Source organism: Heloderma suspectum, chromosome 4 (assembly GCF_057233095.1).
Source record: "Heloderma suspectum isolate Gila_16-S chromosome 4, 16-S_ref, whole genome shotgun sequence".
NCBI classification, from domain to species: domain Eukaryota; kingdom Metazoa; phylum Chordata; class Lepidosauria; order Squamata; family Helodermatidae; genus Heloderma; species Heloderma suspectum.
The window spans coordinates 100,374,186-100,398,606 of NC_139461.1; the positions used below are offsets into that span (position 1 = coordinate 100,374,186).

The 24,421-nt window shown below is 41.4% G+C and overlaps 1 protein-coding gene across 7 annotated transcripts in view; it reads left to right on the plus strand.

The window, feature by feature from the left end:
- Positions 1 to 24,421, plus strand: part of NFATC1 (nuclear factor of activated T cells 1) — a 171,632-nt gene that overhangs the window by 102,071 nt on the left and 45,140 nt on the right. For 4 of the 7 annotated variants that reach the window (XM_084850050.1, XM_084850047.1, XM_084850051.1 and 1 more), the window contains exons 8-9: positions 1,933 to 2,065; positions 21,456 to 21,835. In XM_084850050.1, the coding sequence (XP_084706176.1) occupies positions 1,933 to 2,065; positions 21,456 to 21,835 (513 nt within the window). Of the gene's footprint in view, positions 1 to 1,932; positions 2,066 to 21,455; positions 22,137 to 24,421 lie in introns of all 7 variants that reach the window. The other 3 variants (XM_084850048.1, XM_084850046.1, XM_084850049.1) reach the window with 1 other exon arrangement.

The window sequence follows — 24,421 nt, forward strand, 5'->3', positions numbered from 1 at the left end:
TAAAACTTATCATATGCTGCCAAATGCCTGGGAGAAGAGAAAGGTCTTAACCTGGCACTGAAAAGATAACGTTGGTGCCACGCAGGTCTCACTGGGGAGATCATTCCATAATTTGGAGTCCACCACGGAGAAGGCCCTCTCCCTTGTTGCCATCTTCCAAGCTTCCCTCAGAGTAGGCAGCTGGAGGAGGGCCTTAGATGTTGAGCGTAGTGTACAGGTAGGTTCGTGTCGGGAGAGTTGTTCCATCAGGTATTGTGGTCCCAAGCCATGTAAGGCTTTATAGGTTAAAACCAGCACCTTGGATCGGGCTTGGAAACATACAGGCAGCCAGTGCAGGCGGGCCAGAGTCGATCTTATATGTTCGGACCTTCTGGTCCCCGTTATCAATCTGGCCCCCGCATTTTGCATGAGCTGCAGCTTCTGAACCATCTTCAAAGGCAACCTCATGTAGAGTGCATTGCAGTAATCTAACTTGGAGATTACCCAAGCACCACCTTCTGGAGCCGACCCTCCAAGGAGAAGCGAAACCACTGCAATGCAGTGCCTCCCCAGCTCAGACAATGTCCTGTATCATTTTCTTGGTGGGAGAGATGGGGAGTTATTACTATGTTTATTTTATTTTCTTATGCTAATCAGCTTGGCCTGCCATCACATCCATTGAGATTCATTACTGTCAAAATCTAAGGAGGGTAATTATACCAGCCATTTGGGTTTGGCCCTGACAGTATGGTTTCTAGCTGGCTTTTAAAAAAATCCAGATGAAGAAGGGCTCTTTAGGAATTGTGAAAAATAAGCAGTTGCAAGAGTACATTCACACTCCTGCTTCCCGTCATGTAGCTTTCAGTAGGCGATTCATAAGTTCATTTCTCGAGTGTCCCAGCATGCAGTGGGAAGTGGAAGCTTGAGTCTACTTGTTCTGCTTTTAGCTGCAGTTTGTAATGTGTGCAGCCACTCTGAAACTATGTATCAGTGCTGTTGGCAGAGTTTGGAGACAGGAGAGACAGAGCCTGTATGATAGGGGAGCAGATTTCTGCAGTCCAACTTCATCTGTTTACTTCAATCCAATGCCATCTTGAAGGAGGCAAGGGAGACAGGAAGGATTTGCCATATGTTGTATCTTTCATGAGAAAGTTCTGTTCTGACCTCAGCACTATGTTGAAGAGGTGAGGAGACTATGTGAAGGAGCTCAAGAGCATTGTCTTTCCTCTAGGGTCTCAAATGCCTGTCAAAATACTTGGGGAGACTTAACTGCAGAAGCTTCAAACCGAGGCTATTTCATACAAGATTTTGTTTTTTGCTGTTTTACTCAGGTGTAATATCTGAGATGCTATACACTGACCACATATCTGATATGAAGTATGGAGAATGTTCATCCTTTTAAAATACTCGTTAAGAGGTGACTTGTGTAAGGTTCAGGATGGAGCTACACATTAGGAGAAAAACACGAGGTTCATTTTGCCATTTTTCTCATGGGGTCAGGAGGGGGATGACTGGCATGGAGAATTGTCAGGTGAGGGGGGTACTTAACCCTTCCCTTGCCCATCCATTCTCCCCTGCAAATGACACACACCCTGTCAGTTTTAAACCTTCCCTCCAACCCCCAGCCTTCAGGTGACCACTCACAAGTATCTCAGTGAGATGGGCAGCAAAATAAAAATACATGCATATTCACTTTAAATCTGATGCATCTTGTACTCAGCTATATATGACTACCAAAAAAAACCCCCAAAGCCCTCTCCTCAAGCTGCCCAGTTTAGCTACTATATAGCCTACTGTAGGAAAACTCACCATTAAGTGTGCAGGAAATATTCTGGAGGTATTTTCCTCATGTTTGTATATGTATGTGATTAGCTTTTATGCCTTTGGTTTCAGTCATTGTTTCATCAAGCGATGGATCTTTTTTAAAACATTGTTTTAAACATTTTCTTTTAGACATCATTGGTGATTGAGATACCACCGTTTCGAAATCAGAGAATTACAAGTCCTGTCCAAGTTAATTTCTATGTCTGCAATGGAAAGAGAAAGAGAAGCCAGTACCAGCTTTTCACCTATCTTCCTGCTAATGGTAACAACATATTTCTAGTTTCAAGCTGCAGAAAGTGAATAGCATGTGTATCATTTGAAAAGTGGTGCAAGATGAATAAATTCATTATAATTCTTGAACTATTTAGGGATTGAACCAATTCCATGGTTAAACCGTGGAATAGCCTGAGGAAAATGTTTTGTTCCAAATAAATTTTCTGTTGTTTCTTTGGTAGAGATCTACTAGGAACATAACAAAAGTTCCACTTCATTGAGAGATATGTAATGTTTTTTTATACCCCACTGTCTTAGAGAATGTCTTAAATAATGCCAAAGCAAAAAGCAGGGGTGGGGAACTTGTTGCCCTCCAGCTGTTGGATTACAGCTCCCATTATCCCTGTCCATTGTCTGTGCTGGCTGGGGCTTATGGAAGCTGGAGTCTAACAGTATCTACAGGGCCACAGGTTCCCCATCCCTGGCATAAAGAAAAGATATTTGTGGAACCTGGAGAACACAAGGAGTTAGCTTATGGGGGCATGCTAGCTTAGCACTCATTTTCCCTGCTCACCAGATGTTGACAACAGGTTCTTTCAGGCAGCCTGAGGGGAAGGGGAGAGGTCACTGGCAACTTTAAAAATGCCCCTAAGTTTGTTATTCATGAATACAACAAAATTATGCATAGGATGAGAAGTGTGTCAGAGTAAGGCAACCCTGATTTTTGCTTTATCATATATTCATAATATGTATAGGGTTTTGTATGTGGCAAAATAAAGACATAATGTTACTGGTAGCTGCCTGTACTTTCTCTCAGGTGCCTAATTTTGCAACTAGAAGTTTGCGAAGTGTTCCTAAAGAAGACAATCTGAGACAAGCACACCATATCAACCTAGAAGATGGTTGTACAGATTGCACAGCCCTCTGTGGTTCAATAATTGCTCCTGTAAGGCAGGACTTAATTTCAGCCTTGAGGCCTGTATTCAGCTCTGCAGTATGTAAAGATGAAAAGACAAGAGCTGGTGCAGAGTGCCTTTCCATTCCCACTGGCTTAAACCAATGCCTGCTCCTGCACATTTGACATTAGAGAAGTTGGGCTTCTGGGTTAGAGAGCATGACAGAGCCTTGGGACCTCATTCTTAGAAGTTAACCACAGGCATGAGCTGGGGATCAGAGCAAGTTGAAGCCTTGGACTGTGTGAACATATCCATCCTCCAAAATAAGTCATGTGCAGATGCATTCTAAAAGAAGGAAGAATCTCTTCTACCATCCAGTAAACAAAATGCCAGCATACTCTCACACCTGTCTTACAATATGCTGCCGTCATGCTCTCTATCCTAGGCAAAGATTGTAATGGTGGCCCAGAGCTACAATGCGAGTTGTCTCTACCATTCTGTCTTTCTGAGGTTGGAGACTCCAATGCAATCCTTCCAACAACCTACAGGGAGTTTGTAAAATTCAGTGCCCCATCTTTTGGGTTGAAAGCTTTGAGTTAGTTATGTAGAAGAGCTCACTCAAAACCATTGCCCCACTAGCCACATTTCCAAGGCCAGATTATGGCATGGCATATCTGGGCAGCAAACCAGGTGTCCCCTGTCTCAGGGGGAGCAGCAGCATTCTAGACCCACTTCCGGAATGTCACACATCTAGGGGGAACCTTACAGCACAGTATTTTATTTGCTATGTTTTATTACATGAACTCTATTCTCTGCACTTATTGTTGGCCTGCACCAAAAGCATGAGAGAGGGAGAGGGAGAGGGGGAGAGAGAGAGAGAGAGAGAGAGAGAGAGAGAGTTCACACTTTCTACTTCAGAGCCCACTAGCAAGAGATAGGCTTAGTGGCATTCAAGACCCTTTTAATAAACAATCTATTTTAAATAACTCTGCTTTGGTTTATAAAAATTTTGGGGCCACTTATCCAGACATGTATGCTTCTCATATGCAGACATCTACACTCAACATGAGGACATCAGGGGTGGGGCCAAGGAAACTGTGCTATCAGGAGCAGGGACAGCAGCAGGGACCCACAATCCATTACACTCAGTGAGACCACTTCACATGATTAACACATGAAGGGGGCCTCAGTGTCTTTTGCTTCCAGAAAAGCATGAAAGATGATGTTCATCTAAGACAACCTACCCCACCCTGATGCCCTCCAGCTGTTTTGGACTACAGCATTCCTAACCATTAGCCATGCTGGCTGAGGCTGATGGAAGCTGTCATCTGAAACATCTGGAGGGCACCAAGTTGGAGAAGGCTGTGTATACCAGTTGCTGCGGAACATGGGTGGGAGGGTGCTGTTGCACTCATGTCCTACTTGGGTGTTTCCCATGGGCAACTGGTTGGCCACTGTGTAAACAGAATGCTAGACCAGATGGACCCTTGGTCTGATCCAGCAAGACTCTTCTTATGTTCTTAAGGCTGCTTATGTTCTTAAGTTCTTAAACATAATATATGGCTTGGATCCAGGATCTGCCTTTCTCAATAGAAAGGGTCCTTCCATGAGACGACAGTTCCTCGCCTGGTTTTTGGTCCCTCCCCCACCCACCATGGCTCACCCTATTCAGTAGGGTCTCCTGACTCTCTATGTAGTATTTTCAGAGGGCTGGAGGGGCTGCTTTGGGGAGGAGGGGGTGAAATGTCCACTTCCATCAACACAGTTGGTCCAGCTTAAATCTGGATACAAGCCTAGGTATGTACTCTTCCCACACATACACTGTTGTATCTAACATCGTTTTCTTTTATTGTTGTGAGTGAGGTCAGAGTTGGGATGAAGTAGGGTTCCCACTATAGCCCACTAGCCCAGGGCCCATCATGGCATTGATTGATAGATTGATTGATTGCATTTATACCCCACCTTTTTTCCTCTTGCAAGGAACCCAAGGCAGCTTACATTATCCTCCTCCTCTCCATTTTATCTTCACAACAACAACCCTGTGAGGTGGGTTGGGCTGAGTGTCTGTGACTGGCCCAAAGTCACCCAGTGAGCCTCCATGGCCGAGTGGGGACTAGAACCCGGATCTCCCAGCTCCTAGTCCAACACTCTTGCCACTACACCACACTGGCTCTCCATTCACACTGGCATTGATCCAGCCCTGCAAATTCCAGATGAAAATTTATGGTGGTGCATCTAGGCAATACTGTTTCTGAAGCTTCTGTGGCTCTCATATATACACCATATGAACTTAGTGTTGTGTTTTTTGTTCCGGTCATATTTGGTTTTTCTGATTGTTACAAGTATATAACTTTAGCCTGCAAACCACCAATGAAGCTGCCAAAGAATATCTCTATAATACATTGTATTGTGCTACGGATCCTGGTTGCAACAGTAGGTCGCTATTTTTGAACAGTTGCTGTCAGTTGCCCCCATAAACCCTCTGCTCACCCATTCCTTCCTAAACAATACTGTGGCAAGAAAAAGTTTGTGAACCCCCTACGTTTGTCAAGTATTTCCAACCTAAAATGTTATTAGATCTTAATCTAACCCCATATTCCTAGATAAAGAACAACAGGTAACCTGATTAAACAAAAGGCACACAAACATGATGCTTTTTCAGCATGTATTTATCTACAACTGATTCAGTATTCAATATCCATGTGTGAAAAAGTATGTGACCCTTTAGATTCAGTACCTGGTGGCACCCCTTGAGCAGAAATGATTTCAAGGAAGCATTTTCTGTAACCATTGGTCAGTCTCTCACATCGGTTTTGAGGAATTTTGGCCCATTCCTCCTTACAGGGCTGCTTCAACTCAGTGACATTTGAGGGCTTCCTTGCATGAACAGCTCACTTTAGGTCCTGCCACAACATTTCAATTGGGTTTAGGTCTGGACTTTGACTAGGCCATTCTAAAACACAGAATTTCTTTTTCTGCAGCCATTCTTTTGTAGATCTGCTTGTATGTTTAGGATCATTGTCTTGTTGCATGACTCACTTTCAGTTTAGCTTCAGCTCATGAATGGGTGGCCTGACATTCTCCTCTAGAATCTTCTGATACACTGCAGAATTCATGGTTGTGTCAATGATGGCAAGCCGTCCAGGTCCTAAGGCAGCAAAGCAGGCCCAAACCATCACATTCCCACCACCATGCTTGACGGTTGGGATGAGGTTCTTCTGTTCGATCTCAGGGTTTGTTGTTCACCAAACATAACATTACTCATTGAGGCCAAAAAGTTCTATCTTTCATTCGTCTGTCCAGAGAACATTGTTCCAGAAGTCTTGAGATCATCTGTGTGATCTTTAGCAAACTTCAGACAGGCAGCAATGTTCTTTTAAGAGAGCAGTGGTTTCCTCCTGGCTACCCTCTGATGAACACCCTTCTTGTTCAGTCTTTTTCTGATCATTGAGTCATGAACACTCACATTAGCCAAGGCGACAGTGGCCCGCAAATCCTTGGATGTTACTCTGGGGTTCTTTTTGCCTTCCTGGGTGATGCACGTGTTTGTTCTTGGAGAGATTTTGGTAGGATGATTGCTCCTAGGTAAAATGACTGTGGCCTTGAACCTTCTCCATTTTTAGACTATCTGTCTGACAGTGGATTGGTCACACCCCAAATCCTTAGAAATGGTTCTGTAATCCTTTCTAGACTGATGAGCAGCAATAACTGTTTTTCTGAGGTCCTCAGAGAGGTCTTTTGATCATGGCATGAAGTGTTTCCACACAACTGTATGGTGAAGACCAAACTCACAAAGTTTCTGATCCTTTTATAGGGCGAGGCCCCCCAAACGCACCTCTGAAGATCTAGCTAATTACTTAAACACCTGATTCTAAATAATCCCCTTAACTGAGCTGAGGCAACCAGGGGTTCACTTACTTTTGCACATACCCTGACTCTTAAGTACTCATTGTTTGCCTAATTTATACATTGTTTTATTTCACAAGACACAGAATTTGTTAATATAAACCCTGTTGGATATTTAGAAAAGGACTAGTTTTGATTCACGATGGCTATCATGGTAAAACTATGGAATCTCTGTAATTATAATTAGGGTTCACAACCTTTTTCTTGCCACTGTCTGTGGAGCCATTTTAAAACACTAGTGCCTAATTGTGTGTTTGTGTGTGTTTTTTAATGCCCCTGTGCATACAAATGCTAACAGAACGATAGAACATGGAGAACTGTGCTAGTGCATACTTAATTGGCTTGAAAGGTGGGTTTGAAGCGAAGGAAAGATTTCCTGGAAGACCCCCTTGCTCATCTTTTTTGCCCCGTCTTTGCCACCTGTTTGTGGTACTGCAGTGATTACTGTGTTCTCATGCTCTGCTTGGCACCACTGTTTTATATGACCCACTCGATATGACAGAAATAGGACAGGAAGCATGGGGTGCATGAGAGCAGAGAATGGGGTGGCAGGGAGGGGGGGTGAGATCCAGAGAGAGATCCAGAGGGAGGGAGGGAGGGAGGGAGGGAGGGAGGGGTGAGAAAGAGTGTGGGGTCGTGATGATCTCTCTCTCTCTCTCTCAGTTCAAGAGAGAGGGGAGAGTGGGTGGTGATGATCTTGAGAGGGAGGTACCCTGACACAGTACCTCCTAGAGAATGCAGCCCTCGACCAAAAAAAGTTCCTTGCACCTCTTTTAAATGAACATGGCTCATGTTTTTACAAAGAGATTACCTTGCTTTTTCAATCAGTCAGTCAATCAATCATTCAGTGTATTTCCATATGATTTCAGTAGGGAAGACGACATTTTGTGCCAAGGGCATAAAGCAAATGTCTGTGAATAAATTGCATGCAGTTTTTAATTTCACATCATTCTACTTAAAAGGGTGTCCTCATTTTAGTCACAATATCAAAAGGAACAGTATCTTGTACCTTTTGTCCCAGGGGTATAGATTATAAATATGGTATCCTATCATAAACATGGTAAATTCATATTTCAGAATCAAAATACCACAATACTTAAGCTTGTCTCTCCCCCTCCCCACCCCACCAATCCCTGAGAGAATGATATTCCCACAGAAGTCACTGGGGCTGCTCCAGAGGAAGTGGCTTGAGAACTGTAGCCAAAATATACTCAAGGAAAAGAGAATGTGAAAATAGCAACCTTAATTATATACAGCAGTGCCCTCCTAACAGTGGGGTGCCTTTGTGATGGTTGAACTGCACCCAAAATTTTTGGGTATGTGTCTATGTCTGTGGAAGTTGTAAATCCTGAAGGTGAAAAAGAAAAGGGTAAAAGAAAAGGTTTGGCTGATTTAGTCAGCAAAGTTCCAGTGATCTGTTTGAACCTTGCTGAGTGAGTGTGGGGTCTGATAAATCCATAGAGTGGCCCATGGACTAGCAGGGTTCAGGTCCCACCTCAGCCATGGGGCCATTGGCAATCTTGGACAAGCCCCTATTCCTCAGCCTCATTTTTCCAGCAGTAAAATAGGAATAGCAACCTCCCTAATAAGTATTGTTGTAAAGGGCGAGGGGGCGGATTCACAGTATACCTGTGATTCAGAGTGCCCATTTACTGATGAATAGTGGATTGTTTTTCTCCCAGCACAACATTTTTCTTCAAGATATCTAAGTCAGCTGGATGTGGAAGTGGGAAGAAGGGAAGAGGGTTCTTTCTTCACCATCTCTGAAGGCCACGGTTCACTGCCATGTAGCCTATGATCTATGACGTTGCCACAATGCAGATTAGTACAGCCGGCCTCATTCTCCGTATCCGTTTCTTACTCGCTTCATCATGGCAGCAGGGGCTTAGACAAAGGGCTATATGGTGTAGTAAACATGGTGGAGGTCTCTCTCTCACTATCATTCTGGTGTCCTTGCAGTGTGGTACAGCAAAGAGCAAGGTCAGTCCCAGGTTTCTAGACATGGATAAAGGGCAGCACAGTAGAGACGTGCAGGCTCTCCCACTGCCTCACAACCATTCATCCAAGCTGCCACCATCATTGCCATGATGTGAGCAAAATACAGTAGGGTTCTCCAAACCTACTGGAAGAGCAAAATGAACAAAGCTATCCCCCAGTGTTTGACATTTGCCTCCCATTATCTTGATAGGAATTTAACTACTGCTATAATAGTAATAATGAGTAATTTTAGATCATTCCCTCTTAGAGTTTCACCAATGTGAATCTAATTTGGTTCCTCATTTTTTTACAGTACCTCCAACCAACATCTGCTTTAAAACTTAAATTTAAGGCGAAGTGAAACCACTCACTCTGTTTTAAAACCTATGCCAGTGGTATGAGTGACAGCTAGAACACTGCCAAATATATTTTTTCCAGATAACAATACTTCTTTCTTTTTTCAGTTCATTTCTTTGTAATCTCTTCTGGCAGTGTCCGTTTTTATTAAATACTGGGGCCTAGTTCTTCCACTTGATATCCTGATCTTATGCCAGCATTATACCACTTACTAATTTACTATCAGTGCCACTTCAATGACAGTTCCATGGCTTAAAACTTGCATAGCAGGAAGCAAAGACAATTGACCTAAGACACAGAAAGTTTTAGAACTGTGTTATATTGAAGAAATAAATTTACCATTATTAGACCTGAAAACCCACCAAAGATGTCTGAGAAGTTGGCCAAAGTGGTCAAGCCTGTCAACCAAGCAGGAAGCTGCCAGTTTGAAAGTGGTAACAGGGCTACAATCCACAAATTACTTAAAGCTGGATCTTGTGATCCCTTTTTCCTATATGTGAGCAACCTCAACTATCCTCAGACACACACTCATGTGGAGTATATAATATGTGAACTGGCAGTAAATGTGGGGTGTGCATTGGATTTGGACAAAACCTGAAGCTCGAGCAGAATCAGGCCCCTTCGGACCATTTCTGGTCCTTCCTGAGGCAAAGTGGGCTTTACTTTGAAGCCACTGGAATGAGACTTTTAAAAATCAACTTGTGCTTGGAGATCCAGACATTGATCTAGTTTGCACAATCAGAATAAGCCACGGTGGCTTATTTAAATTGTGGCACAGGCCGGGCACTATTTGAATAATCATCACATGGGCATGGCTTGTTGTGGTGTCCAAACCTTGGCAGCATGGCCTGTTGAAGGGAGAAACAACCCTCCAATAACCCATGGGCTATTGTAGAGCTATTGGAGGGTTGTTTCTCTCTCTAGCAAGCCATGCTGCCCAGGTTTGGACAATATTACAAGCCATGCCCACAAGGTGATTTTTCAGATTGCACCCCACACACACCTGTCACATGTCACGATTTAAGTAAAGCACAGGACTTACTTTGATTGTGCGAACCAACCCAATGTCTCTCCTCTCCAAATCAAAACATTATCAGTAAAATAAAATCAAAATATAAAGGCAAGTAGCACAAAAAACCTGCACCTATTTTTCTGACATTTGGCAGCCTTACTCCCCTCCTAAGGGGCTGCTATGCCTGCAAATACCATCCGATTCTGACCAAGAAAAGTTATAGGCATATGGTCATAGTTATAGTCAATGGGAAGCGCAAAGTCTCAGGTTTCCAAATTTTGGCTGGGGTTCAGTACCCAAGTCGAAGTGGATGGCCTTCAAATCACTCCAAGCAGAATTGGGCCATTTTCTGAAGCACTGAATTGGGGTCCAAATCAAATCTGGGAGTCAGTGCACACCTGTACAGTAAATAGATATCCATGTTGTGGCATCTTGAAAAAGCTGGATTTGTGCACTGCTCAGTTCATACTTTTCTCCATGTGATCCTAGTTGTACACAATGTGGAGAATGGGCCAGCAGCCTGGGTGTTCGCATGAAGGCAAAAACCCCATGTGTATGTTTAGAATGAAATAACGATGTTTAGTATTTTGTATGGGGCTTTTCTTAAGGGCTCAGTAATCTGTACAGCTACCCTACACAGTAAGCTATTTATGTACTCTTCTGGTACATTTTGTATTATTGGTACTATAATAGTGCAAACGAGAATGGGGCAGGGAGCAGAAGGTAAGAGGTAGTGACTTGCCAAAGGCCACCCTGTGAATTCATGGCTGAACTGAGATTTCAGCCAGAGACTTCAGCTCATGCTCTTACCGCTACAAATGTCAGAAGACGCATGTACACAGACTGCCCAGCTGTCCCTTGCACAACATGATCTGGGCCTCCAACTGGCATGGTTCATACTGGGTACAGTTCAAAAATACCTCAAGACTGCTTCTGATTCAGTGTTTTGTAGTACAAGTAATCTTGTTTGCTGCAGAGGTTCCCATGCCTTTAAAATCTAATGTGATAAACAACCCTAAATAAGAACTTATTTGCACTCTAGTGCGCTATATGCATCCCAGAAAGAAACATTTGACTTATTTTTAGGGGTTTATAGCACAGCATATTATCCCTTGTGAAGCCAAAATTTCAAATGCATTTAGCATGTGGGGGTGTGCAACACTAATGCTGAATCTTGTTTACGCTGTTGTGCCTGACCTTTTAATTTTAGATTTAACCTTCTGATTACCTGATGGATGCACTACAGAAAGAAAGTGATGATGCTTCTGAAAAGTGAACAGTGGCCTCTTTTGTCAGCTTTGGGCTCTACTTCCTGTTCTAGGTCTATAATTATCTCTTGACTATTTGCAGTGATAGTTTTCTAGTGATGACATTTAAGAGCCACGCTGTCTTTTTGCATCCTCCCTCCACCCACTGTTAGCTCACTTTCTAAACTAAAATATTATGCCAGTCTAACCAGGGGAAAATAGTAGAAGCAAGATGCAGTGTGCTGTGTTACATCTTCCTGTATTGTGATACATATCTCCATTTGTATTGCTAATCTCCTGATATGTTTCGGCTTTAAACTTTCATGCTGTTGAGCAAGCTCTTTAAGCCTGCTGGGTCGGCAGAGTGACTTGTCAGATGGCATGGGGGGGTGGGGGAAGTAGCCCAAGTCTTACAGAAGTCATAAAGGGCACAAGGATACATGACACAATTGTTTTAGAAGAACCCCACTGTATAATTATTTTGCAAGGTAAAGGAGATATCGGTGCTTACTATTGAAGAATGGCTTCTGTGAAAGTGTTTTGAGAGCCATGAAAGTGTTGCAGGACCATCCTTGCTGGCGCCATGGAAAGGCTGCGACTGGCCCAGTAAGCAATTTTGACAGAGAGGCAAACTAAAGCCAAAAAATGGAAAGTAGTTGGCTGGTGAAATACCATACAACAGGACAATCTGTTTGGCCCAAAGCATGTCATTGAAAATAGGAGTTGCACTTACTTTATATCATATGCATATTACGTATGTAGGGCAGACAGGAAGCTGTCTTATACCAAGTGAAACTATTTCTCCATCTAGCCAAATCTGATGGGCAGAGGCCTATCCCGGGTGTCGGGCAGAGGCCTATTCCAGCACCTGCCCATGTGCTACCAGTTTATCATCCATGGGCTTGATGATTCACTAGTTCCACCCAGTGCTGTGATTCTATGGCTCTGATAGAAACCTGTATCATGGGTACCTTGTGCATTTTTTGCTCTCTGTTTTGTATTTGTTTGCCATCATGATGATCTATAAAAGGATTCAAGGGCATGTGCGATTTAATGTATGGATGGGCTCATCTTAGGTTAGAATGTTTAGACAACAGTGAATTCAGTGCTAAACAGGAAATCTCACAGAGGGCCCTTCAGCACTTCTACCAAAGGACATCTGAATGGCCTGATACCCATGTGTGCATGTATGCTGATGACAGAGGAAGAGAGAACCTGAATATGGATGAGAAAGTATCTCCTTCCTATTGTTTATACAAGAAGGAGAGACTTGAACATGTCCAGCTGAGCCTTGCCCTCAGCTTTAGCAACATTGCTCAGCTGCTGCCTAATTTATGTTTGTCATGAGGGCTACAGAAAGAGTGTGTTGAGAGGCTGCTCAGTATTCTGGGTTGTATCCAATGGTGTCATTCTGCAAAAGCAGCCTTGCCCAACCTGGGGCCCTCCAGGTGTTTTGGATTACAACTCCCATCATCCCTCACCATTGGCCATGCTGGATGGAGCTGATGGGGATTGTAGTCCAGAACATCTAGATGGCACCAGGTTGGAGAAGGGTATAGTAGTGCAAAGCTTCTACTCGTATAGAAATCCTGTTTTCATCCTTGCACAAGTGTCCAATCCAGTACTTCAATTCCACATGCACAAGCACTTGTAGGAGTAACTGCCCAAGTATTTTCACAACTAATTACAACTTCATTGTGCTAGGTGTTGCTTGCACTAATTCCACTAGTGCTTGCAGAACCGCTAGAGGAACACGCAACTACTAGGGGAACAATAACACCGCTTGTGCATTTTCTGCCAACATTACATTGAATGCAACCCTCTGCCTTGAACTTTATTTAGGTCACTCTTCTGCTTTTCTAGGTACTGCCTCTGCATCCTAATTTCATGTGGCTCAGGGTCTTGTCTTGCCGGTTCCTTACTCAGCCTCGGGCCATTAGGCTCTACATGGCTAAAGACAAAACAAAAAGACTACTGCTAAACTGCCTGTTGATCTTAAAGAGGAATATAAAAGAAATATACCCATATGTTATTTCATAATATATGCAACTTCTGGAATGCAGTTAAACATAGGCAATCATTTATTTATTTATTAATAAATCATAACTGCCAAAAGTGTGAATCTATTTGGAAACCTTTAGCTATGTAGCTAGGCTCTTTATGGGGATGCTGGCATACAATCCAGTGTCAGCTCTACAAGATGGAGTCCAATATACAGAAATTATATAAAGAGTCTAAACAATGTGAGATGTGTACATTTAAAATTGATAAATGAGGTTATAAAAATCCACCCTAATTTCATGTGGCTCAGGGCCTTGTAGATGGTTCCGGCAGCAGTTAGCGGACCATCTGGTTAGCAATCCGCAAGCAGAGGCAATTTTTAAGGATCCCAAACAAGAATATGACATGTACTCTTGAAGCACTTCTATTACGATGAGTTTGTATGTTCTGCCTTTTAAACTTAAAAAAAAGTAATCTAGTGTGTACCCTGAATCATACAAACCTTTTTCAATGGACCAAACAACATCAGCCACAAACTAAGTGCTCACTTGGCTCATATTCTAATACATGTATAACGTATTACAGTAATCCAGTCCAGAGGTTCCCCACCCCTGCTTTAATGGAACTTACATAAGGCAGTTCCAGAAGACAGTACCAGAAGCTGGGTGCCATAAGAAGGCCCTGTCTGTAGTCCCCACCTGCCACACTTCTGAAAGCAGGAGGACACAGAGCAGGACCTCCAGTGATGACCACACTGTATGGACAGGTTCATATGGGAGAAGGTCATCCTTCAAATACCCTGGACCCAAAACATTTAGGGCTTTAAAGGTAAGCACACATTCTGGTTATAGTTTCCAAACACTTTTCCGAAGCAGCCCCACATAAAACACATTACACTCATCTAACTGAAAGCTACTAAGGTCTGAGTGGCAAGATCTTATTTCCCCAGGCTGCACCTGGCATATAAATTAAAGATGATTAAAAGCACTCCTGGCAATGGATGCCACCTGAAGGATAGAACTAGATTAGCAGCACTCCCCAGACTATGAAACAGATCCTTAAGGGGGACAGCAACCCCATCTAGAACAGGCTGAATATCAGACCTCAACTTCTTTTACCTTCAGTGACATTATCACTTAGCCAAATCTGGTTGGTTATGTAGTACTGTGAAGTTATCACATTCACAACATAATCTCTGGTTGGCTAGGACCACATGACAGAGTAGTGTTTTAAGTTGTTCTTTAGGGTGTCAAAGCAGTAGCCAATTGGTAATACAATGGCTACAGGTGTGAAAAATGCATGCAAGTGTTGAAGGTAAAAAAAGTCTTCATGAACCTTCTCTTCCCCCCACCCCCTTGCAACTTTCATATTGAAAATCAAACATTAAAAAATGGCCCAGCATTAGTCATTATATAACTGTGGTTGATTAAACCCGATTATACCATTTGTTACTTAAAAGCAGCAAAACTTGTTAACAAATCATGCTATACACTATAGTGTTGAGAACAGGGTGGCTCTTTAGACAAGATATAATTGTCATCCTGTGAGTTTTATTCTTGAATAAGGTTTTATATATTTTCATTCATGTAGTTATTCTACTATGGTAAAGGGGTTAGTAGATGGTTGGCATGTATCATTGATACAAGGTCACTACAAATGGTTAAATAGTTGTAGGTTAACTATTTTACAAAAAAAAGGTGCAAGCATGGATGGCAGTCATTTCCCCTTTTCTAAAAGGTTATAAAAATGAGTCATTAGAGAAGTTGTAATATATTTGAATTTGAAGATAAGGTGTAACACATGGAAGAGTTTTTAAAAAATGCCATCATCTTGATATTTTAATTCATGTGATTTAAATTATATTAGGTTTTTAGATAGGATTTAAAAAAAATATATGACTGTTTATCATTTATGTTAGGTATATATGTATGATTGTAATTGGGATTTTGCTGCAGATGGAGAATACATGACTTATCCACTGATTTAGTGTTGATCCTGACATCCTGCTGAAGAGCCTTGAATGTTGCACAGTGTGGCTTAAAAGAGTAAAACTGCATAGCTGAAGCAGGAAAATAGTCCGGCTTTCCCATCGACTCAAGATTCTAGCTACGTGGGCCAAACAAGTCTTCCTAATGGATTTACACTAATATCTGTAACAGTGGTGGATTTATAGACTGTGCTTGACAGCATTCCAGAGGCTGCATCAATCATATCCCTTCACAGAATATGCTTTGCATGTATTTTAATCCTCATTAGTATTATTATGTATTAGTTTTGCAGTAGTTGCCTCCTCTGGTATTCATATGTTTCACATTTCACTGTATTTTTATTGTTGGTGTTAGTATACATGCACACACATAATACACACATATTTGTAGTAATCCTTTAATTTTTCTTTGGTCATCAGTTGTGTAGGAGGCAACAAGTGGCATGCTGGATTACAGGAGAGCATGCAAAAAGTCCTAAGCATATTATCTGAACTAACAGCCTTTAGCATGATTCTCTTAACAGCTATATGACAAGCAGGAATTCAGCAGGGGAAGGTTCTCCTGGCATGGTGATGCAGTAATGGGAAAGGAGTTGCCTGCTTGAATCCCTATATATCACACAGCTATTAAAGGCATAGGAACCATGTTCTGCACTCACGTATCCTGCCCCCGCCCCTGCCCTCTCCAAAAGCTAGCTAGCATCCCTGACAACTGGGAACCCTTTGGTTTCTGAATCTTAGTCAGATCTTTTTGTTGTATTTCCAGTCTCTTCTTTATAGCTATATGAATTAGAGACTTTTAAAATGGAAGCTGATGTTGGGTTTCCTAAAGTAGTGTGCAGTTTTCCTTGTGTGCTTCATTGTTCATTCTGGCTCAAAGGACAATCAAGGAAGATGCATTTTGGAAACAATGACAAAGTAATGTTTTTGAGGGGGAAGGGAGCAGTAATTTGTTTTTCATGCCCTGAAATCTTCCTTAGAAGAAAATGAAATTAGGACTCTTTACCCCTTTCAGAATTATGCGATTAATGTCTTGTGATAGAAAATGACTCATTTCTTCTAAAACCTCTTAACAATCTAATGCATATTTTAGCTTCATTAGTTGTACATAAGCAAATCAGGTGCTCCGGGGTTTTCCTCTGAAATAACTTCAGCTCCGTGGATCTACAATGTCTTGTCGCTTTTTGTATTTGTTGAACAGCCAAACAGTATAACGGCAAATGAAAAGCACTGCATGCCTGATTCATTTGGGAAGAGACCACAGTTGTAAAAACACTGAGTAATTTGAATTACTTGGGAAGATAATTATAGATTCTAAAGCTCTTAATAGAAGATAACCCAGGCCGGATATATCACTTTGTATAGAATTAGGCATGAGAGTACATATATCATAGCCAGAAAAGTTTCATTATTAATTGGAGGGACTCTATGTACAAGAAGACAAAAATCTGCCGTGGTCTTGGTTTACTACAGTACGCACAAATGATGAAATAGGCTGTTGCCTACGGAAGGTTTTGCTGCAGCAACCTCTAGCAAGACTTCAGTAGGACACAGAACTTTCAGTTCTCTTTTAACTGCAGTCACCCAGTTCATAAGGAGATTGGCAGCTGAATGCATTGTAGCCTTGTTTCCTGAAATATGTGTCTTATTTCTTACTCATCCTAACATCCACAGGCCAAAACAGATAAATTATAGAAGTGTGAAACTGGATTTCTAACATGTCAGAGCAAACTGGCTTTAGCAAAGTCACTTTTTAAAGAAATCTCATAGTTGCCCTCTCTCAGCAAAAGTGATTCATTATTTTTTGTCAAGATTTAATGTATTTTACCTGTTCAGAGCCTTTCATTTCAGCTTGTATAACTGAAATGCCTCTCTCCACACTCAAATTCACATAGAGGCTCATTGTTTTTATCCAACTGGTCTTGGTGTGACGTCATCATATGGACTCCTCTCACTAAGGAGACACTGCTGATTTATAGCTAGCATCACTTCAGAAATGTGGTTCTAATGTTAAACTGGCTGACATTGTGACACATTTGTCAGCCTGAGGCTGACATTGTTAACTCGTATTAAATCTGAGTCTAATTAAGTTGGAATGTCAAGTATTATTGTTTGTTAACAGAATTAAGAACACCACATTAGACTCTAGTGAATGTTAGTATACTGCAGGATGGCCAAAGTTCCAAAGCAAAAGCTCCCCCCTTCCCAGTACACTTCTGGTTTAAAGGTTGAAGTGAATTCATGAGTTCTGAACAACATTGCATTGATGGGTGCCCTTAGTGAAAAGAAACCCTGTAGATATTATTACTAGTAACCATTTTCAGTGTACAAAATACTTTAAAGAATTACCTTGTTCAAACATCATCATCACAGCAGTTTTATCAAGTAGGTTAGACTGAGTGAGAGAGTGACTTTCCCAAGCCACACACGGAGGGCCACTTCATTATTTTAATTTATTTTTGTACAAGGATATGGAAATTGAATACACCTCCATTCAAGATATGCATGCATAATAATCAGGGAAGGATTGTGGCTCTACTCATGTATAAAGCAGTTTGCACTCTCCCTTCATCTTTCAAGGGAAATGTTGGTAATTATCTGTTGGCATTGTTCTAAATACTCTGTGTATATCTCTTGATTTTAAGCTATTTGACAGTTACGTTTTCCCAGGAAACAATTAATATTGACATAGTAGGAGATTGGAGGACTTCTTTCTTTGTTACAATGTTTTGATTTCTATGAGGAACACCTTGACACCGTAGTTAGAACCATGTCTACTCATGAGCCAGGCATAGGCCCTTGATGAAGCAAGATATAAGTGCATTAGAATGCAATCCTATGCCTGTTTAGACAGAAAAAAGTCCTATAACTCCCAGCACTCCCCAGCCAGCCATCTTTTCTGTCTAAACAGGCATAGGATTGTGCCCTTAGACAGATAAACAAATTGGCCAGAGAATCCGCAAGCCCAGAGACCTGAAGGCACCTCATCTATAATTCCATCTCATAAGTGGCCCCAATCTCAGAAACTTAGCAGTCCTGAGCCATACCTAGACGGAAGGCTGCCTGGGAAGTCCATGTATATTCTCAAGTCCATATGACAGGAGTGGACAACTTGTGGCCCTCCAGATGTTTTGCTTACAACTCCCATCATCCCTCACCATTGGCTATGCTATCTAGGGCTGATGGGAGTTGCAGGCCAGAACATTTAGAGGGCACAAGTTGCCCACCCCTGCCCTATGGGGAAGGAGCACTCTGATCTTGTAGGAAAAATGGCAGAGTAAGATTTTAACAATGAATTCGTTTTTTAAAATGATTCACCATTGTTGATCTATGTAAAGTGTACAGAGATTCCTGATTTACCAACAGATCACCATTGGTGGCATTTTTACACCATTCAGAGCTGCATCAGAAAACCATTCTTTACCACTTTCAAACACGTCTTTCCCTTCTTAGTACAGTGCTAGCAATCATAATGTAAGAGTTGTCTACTATACAGAAAGCTCATCTAGTGAAAATATCTCACTCTTAAACTAGGTGGACATGTATCCTACTTTTCAGAGGAAACCATCCTCTATTTGAAGGAGTATCCAATCCAAATCCAGTTTAAAAATAAAGATCATAAGGGAGAGCCGGGCTTTGAATTTGCCCATCAACAGCAGACTGAGCAGGCACACAGGTCACCCGGTCACAGTCTTCCCCACTATGGTGTGATGTATTGCATTTTTATATTTACATTATCGTAATCATTTCTAAATGTGCATTACATATACGTTAGCATATGCAGATTGTATGCAAATTGGTGTCCTCTTTTGTCCTCTTTTTTTGGTGATGCATAAATGGCCATCCTATACCTAAATTCACTTTGTATCTCCCAAGCAGCCCAAATGTTTGAAATGCAATGTAAATTGATGTCTATAGATGGAAAATAGTTCTGAAAGAAATAATAAACATTTACATGAATCTAAAGTTGCCATTCTTTGATTTAACCTATGATTAACAGCCCAGTGCACAGATTAGTTGCATCAGTGTGCTTGGAATTGAGCTAATTTCAGCCCAGTCGCCCATTCACCACATGGGTGGTAAAACTAACCAATAACCATTAGTGGTTAGTATTGAATGTATAGCAAAGCCTTTCACTGGGTTCTTAGATAACAGCTAATCATCATGAAACTTTTCAAGCCTCTTTTGTGGTATGGTGAACTTCAGTTTGGGCTTGTGGGCAAACAAGCAAAGGACCACTTCACTATGAATTCCATGCTCACCACTGAGCCCAGTACCTAGCGGCTTTCTATGCTAAAATGACCTTGGGGAGCAGTTGAGCAGATCACTGTTATGGGCAAAGCCACAACCACTTAGGGAGCAATCCTATGGCCACCAGACAGCAGCGCGATGGCCATAAGACATGTTGTTTTCCGGGAACCAACCTCCCCACACTTCCGTGCTGCCTCGGAGGCAGCGCGGAAAAGCCCTGTCCTCCGCGCTTGCAAGAAGAGCACAGAGTGGCCGGAAAGGGGTGTAGCTGGGGGTGTTCTGGGATGGGGAGAGCATAGCTGCCTGTATGACACATCCTGTGTGTCGTACAGCAGCATCCTTCCCCACTCCGTGCTCCCGTGGCTAGACAGCCACAATCAGCTGACTAGCCAAAAATGCAGAGCAGGAGGAGCACAGAGGGAACGATTCCCTCTGTGCTTCTCCTGCCCTGCTTTGGATAGGTGAGTTCAGAGGCAGCCGCCTATCTCGATAGGACTGCACTCTTACAAAGGATTGCAAAGGTGCTGGATATACATTTCACTTTGACTAAGGTGGCAATCCTCTGAACATTTACTAAGAGTTAGCCCCATTGAACACAATGGGATTTAAATTTCTTCTGAGTAAACATACATATTGACTGCACATTTGTTTAACAGCACAATCCTATGTATGTTTCTTCAGAAGTAAGTCCCACTGCTGTTAATGGGACTTACGTTCAGCTGAGTGTACATATAATTGCAACCTAAATCTTATTATTTAGCTGTAGCTGGATTATGGATAAAATTGCTTCACATAAATGCTAGCCCAAGCTTCAGTCACAGACTACTTATCCTAATTTGAAATGAACATGATTGAAGAATGAGTGGTGGTCTTCTTGAAAATGTCATCTACTCTTAGAAATGGTGTGGAGAGGCTTAGATTCCATCTGAATTACTGTTGTTCAACACATGCTGAAAACATTTACCATCATCTTAAAAAGCTTCTCCCTGGTATTTTTAGGGACTGTGACTTCTCTACCCTGACTAGCAGGTACAGTTGCGATGAAATATATGGCAGTGGGAGCAGTTGTGTTACAGACAAGTGTAATGTAGCCTGTTCTTGCATGATAGAACATAGGTGAAGGTTTTTAATAATTGTTTCTAATGTTCTGAATCAAGTAAGTTGTGATATGAATATTCCTTGCTGAATTTTCATGTGAGCTCTAGTATGGGCTTTAAAAATGATATGAAAACACTGTTCCACTGTCTTTGTTTTTTAAAAGAAGAAAAGTTAGGTTTTTGCTCATTCAAGAAAAAAGCCTTTTGATGAAATGCATAATTTTTCATAAGCTTGCCATTCTCCCTGAAGTTTTGTTTTGCTGAACTCTGAAAGCCCCTTTTCTGAATCCCCACACTTGAATTTACCCATTGTGCAGACATCTATCAAGTGGGCCATCGGTAGCACTAGACATGTGGTAGTACATCCAAGTTAAAAAATTTCCTTTGATTACTACAAATCCATAGAACCCTTGGGTCCAGAGCTTCTACTGCAGTGCAGCTATTTGCAAATAGATTTTTATAGCACATTAGAGCTGGAGGAGAGTCCAAAGAAAATAGTCTTTTTCAATATTAGAACCAGCTGTGACTCTCTTGTGCGGATGACTCATTCATATTTTTTATGGGGTGGGAGAACCAGGCAAAGGACACACAGAGTCTTATTCAAGACGTTGTTTGTTTTTGCAAAGGGTATCCTAGCCACAAGCCAACTTGATCATACCAATGTGCAACTCCATGTTTATTCAAAGCACTTTCTTTTTCTTTCAACAGTTCCAATTATAAAAACAGAACCCACTGACGACTATGAGCCTGCTCAAACCTGTGGACCAAGGAACCAAGGATTAAGCCCTCTCTCCAAACCATACTACAGCCAGCAGATCATGATGCCTCCTGATCCTGGCTCGTGCCTCGTGGCTGGCTTCACTTCCTGTCAGCAGAGAAACACTGTGATGTCATCGTCTCCCAGCTCAAGTCCTAAGCTGCATGATCTTTCCTCTCCTGCTTACAAGTGCATCACCAACCCAGGCCACAACCACCTAGGACTTCAGCAGATCGTTGGAGGTGTCCCCACCATACAGGAAGTGCCAAGGTCTATAGTTGTGCACCCAAGCTCTCCAGATCAGTCATCTCACATCATGCTGCAGCCGCAGGTGAGTCAACATCTGAGCAGTAGCTGTTCCCTTGGTTACCAACAAACACTCTATCCCAACAGTCCCTCCTCTCCAGTTCCATCTGTAACCCAAGAGTCAACCTATTTGCAGTCCTGCAGTCCAACTCACTCATCCATAATGGGTCAGCAGCAACTGCCGAATGTTCAAAGAAATGAATCTCCAGCAGATCAGCCACTGTCGTTGCCCGAGTTGCATGAGGACAATAATCATAATTTGGCCCCTATTCCTGTAACGATCAAGCGAGAACCTGAAGAATTGGACCAGTTATACCTGGACGATGGTAAGTCTTCTGCAGATGTAGAGGTTTGTGTTCAACCATTTTGATGTGCCATTGAGTTCTTTTAATCTCCTTATGCATTCTGATGGGGAAACCTGCCAATTAACAGCCTTGTGGAATGGTGCAGAATTCAGCTTGGGTGACATCTGTATGGGAAAGATTTCTTTAATGTCATCAGCAATAATGAAAGTGTATAATCTAAATGGTAAGAGCTGTTAGTCATTCTTGAAGTATCTGCATGTCCAATAGCTACACTGCAATAATCTTAACCATATGGTCTTGGCTTATGCTATGCCAGTGGTTTGCAGAATGGCACTGAAAGCTGATTTGGAATGGACCCGCTGTCCATCATATGCTGCAACTTGAAATATGTGAGCCTGCTAACCGGAATTAAATGACAAAACTGCTCTATTTCAGCTAAGAATGTCCACATTAAAAATCAAGACATGACTTTGACTCTCTGGTATCTGAATTTAAGGTGACTTCCCCCTCCACACCTCCAGCTCCCTTATTTTATATTGTAAATGTGTAGTTGGTTTTTATTAAAAAGTTTTTAAAGTATATATCTTTGTTCTGCATGCACCACTGCAATGTTAAAATGCTACAGTGACCTTGTCAAACTCCCAAAGATTTATTCATTTAGCGCAATAAAGGGTGAAATCTGGAATTTTATTATATTACCTCATTAAATGGTGATATGGTGCTTTCAGCCCTGGTAGTTCTTATGAACTTTTGCCTTATGCAGTTAATGAGGTCCATTTCAATAACAGCATAACCTTATATAATGCCCTATAGTACATGACAAAGAAATACCTTTGAACAGATCTTGTTTTCAAACTAATGTTCCAATGAAACTATGTATATGATTGTCTTATAATGGAAACCAATCACAAAAGACAATTTATTGTTTGTTTGTTTTGTTTTAAACAAACATTCCAAGTATTATATTCCATTTTAAACAGTGTGGCCCCGCCTACATTCTGATTTTAAAAGTTAGCATTTTAAAATAGCAGTTTTATGTTCTCTGGTCACATGGCTTCTTTTTTTTAAGCACTCTGCTCAGATATGTTACGTGTCTGAAAAAAGATCCAAAGGGAATTCATTTGTTCAAAAAAGTTATATAACTAATACCAAACTTCTCTACAATTTGTATTAATATGGTACTCATATGGACATCATAAAATTAAGAATTAATTTCTTGCAGTAATTAATATTAGCCAAAAAGAACATACCCTTTAGGTATTTTTAGGTCAAGAGCATGCATGTTTTTATGCCAAAATATCTGAAGAGTACTTTACAATTTTAAAGCATTTGTGCCTTCAAAAGTTATATTCTTCCCTGCTCACTTTTTTTTTTTTAATGGCATACAGATTTGGAAGTTAGAAGCAGAGAATAACACTTTATCTGGAAACTTCCACCTGAAACTTGGACATTTTTTAAATGGCCTTTTACCAAATTATATCAAAATGTGCCACACCTAAATATACACATCCATGTACACACCAATGTAGACACTGCATCTCTTCCCTAAAATATTTATAGAATAGCTCACAGTTTGGAGGGCTGTTCTCAGTTGCTAGAATCTTCCCTGCAGTTAATGTACCACCAAACTTGTTCCTGAAACTGGACGGATCTTTGGCTACTATCCTAACGTCACAGTTTTTTAAAAAATCCTTTGTTTGTGCCACACAGAACATGCACAACAAAATCTCCTAAGATTCCTAGTTTGAAAAGTAGTATTGGTCCTTTTAGTATCAAAAGGAGGTTATTTTAGGCTATTAATCTTGTTAATGTTCCTTCTGTATATTTTGATCTTAAGAGCACAAAGTCATTCAATTGTGAAGTTATTTCCTACCATTAAAAACATCAAAGACATTAGTGGGGATTATCAATAAATGTTATCTCTGTAAGCGACAAGGGAACACGTCAGTACCAACAGGAAGAGACTCCTGGAAACTAACTGATGACCCAACATTTCTAACAAGGAGATATTATTAGCCAGTGTTTCACTGAATATGCTGATAACAAATAGTATTTTAAAGGGGGGGGGGGACCAACAACAAAATATTGGTGGACCATTAAATCAGAGGCATTTATGGTCACTCCTGTTCAAAACTTTTAAAAATGACCTGACCTTTGGCTGGCAGTCTAATATTGGTTTCTGTAACAGGAACCTTGATCCTAAATTGAGGGTTGCAACATTCTTAAACTACAAACAAAACCATTTAAGAAGCTGTCCTAAATACCCTTATTTAAGAAAAAAATCTATGAAAGTAATAGAATTTACT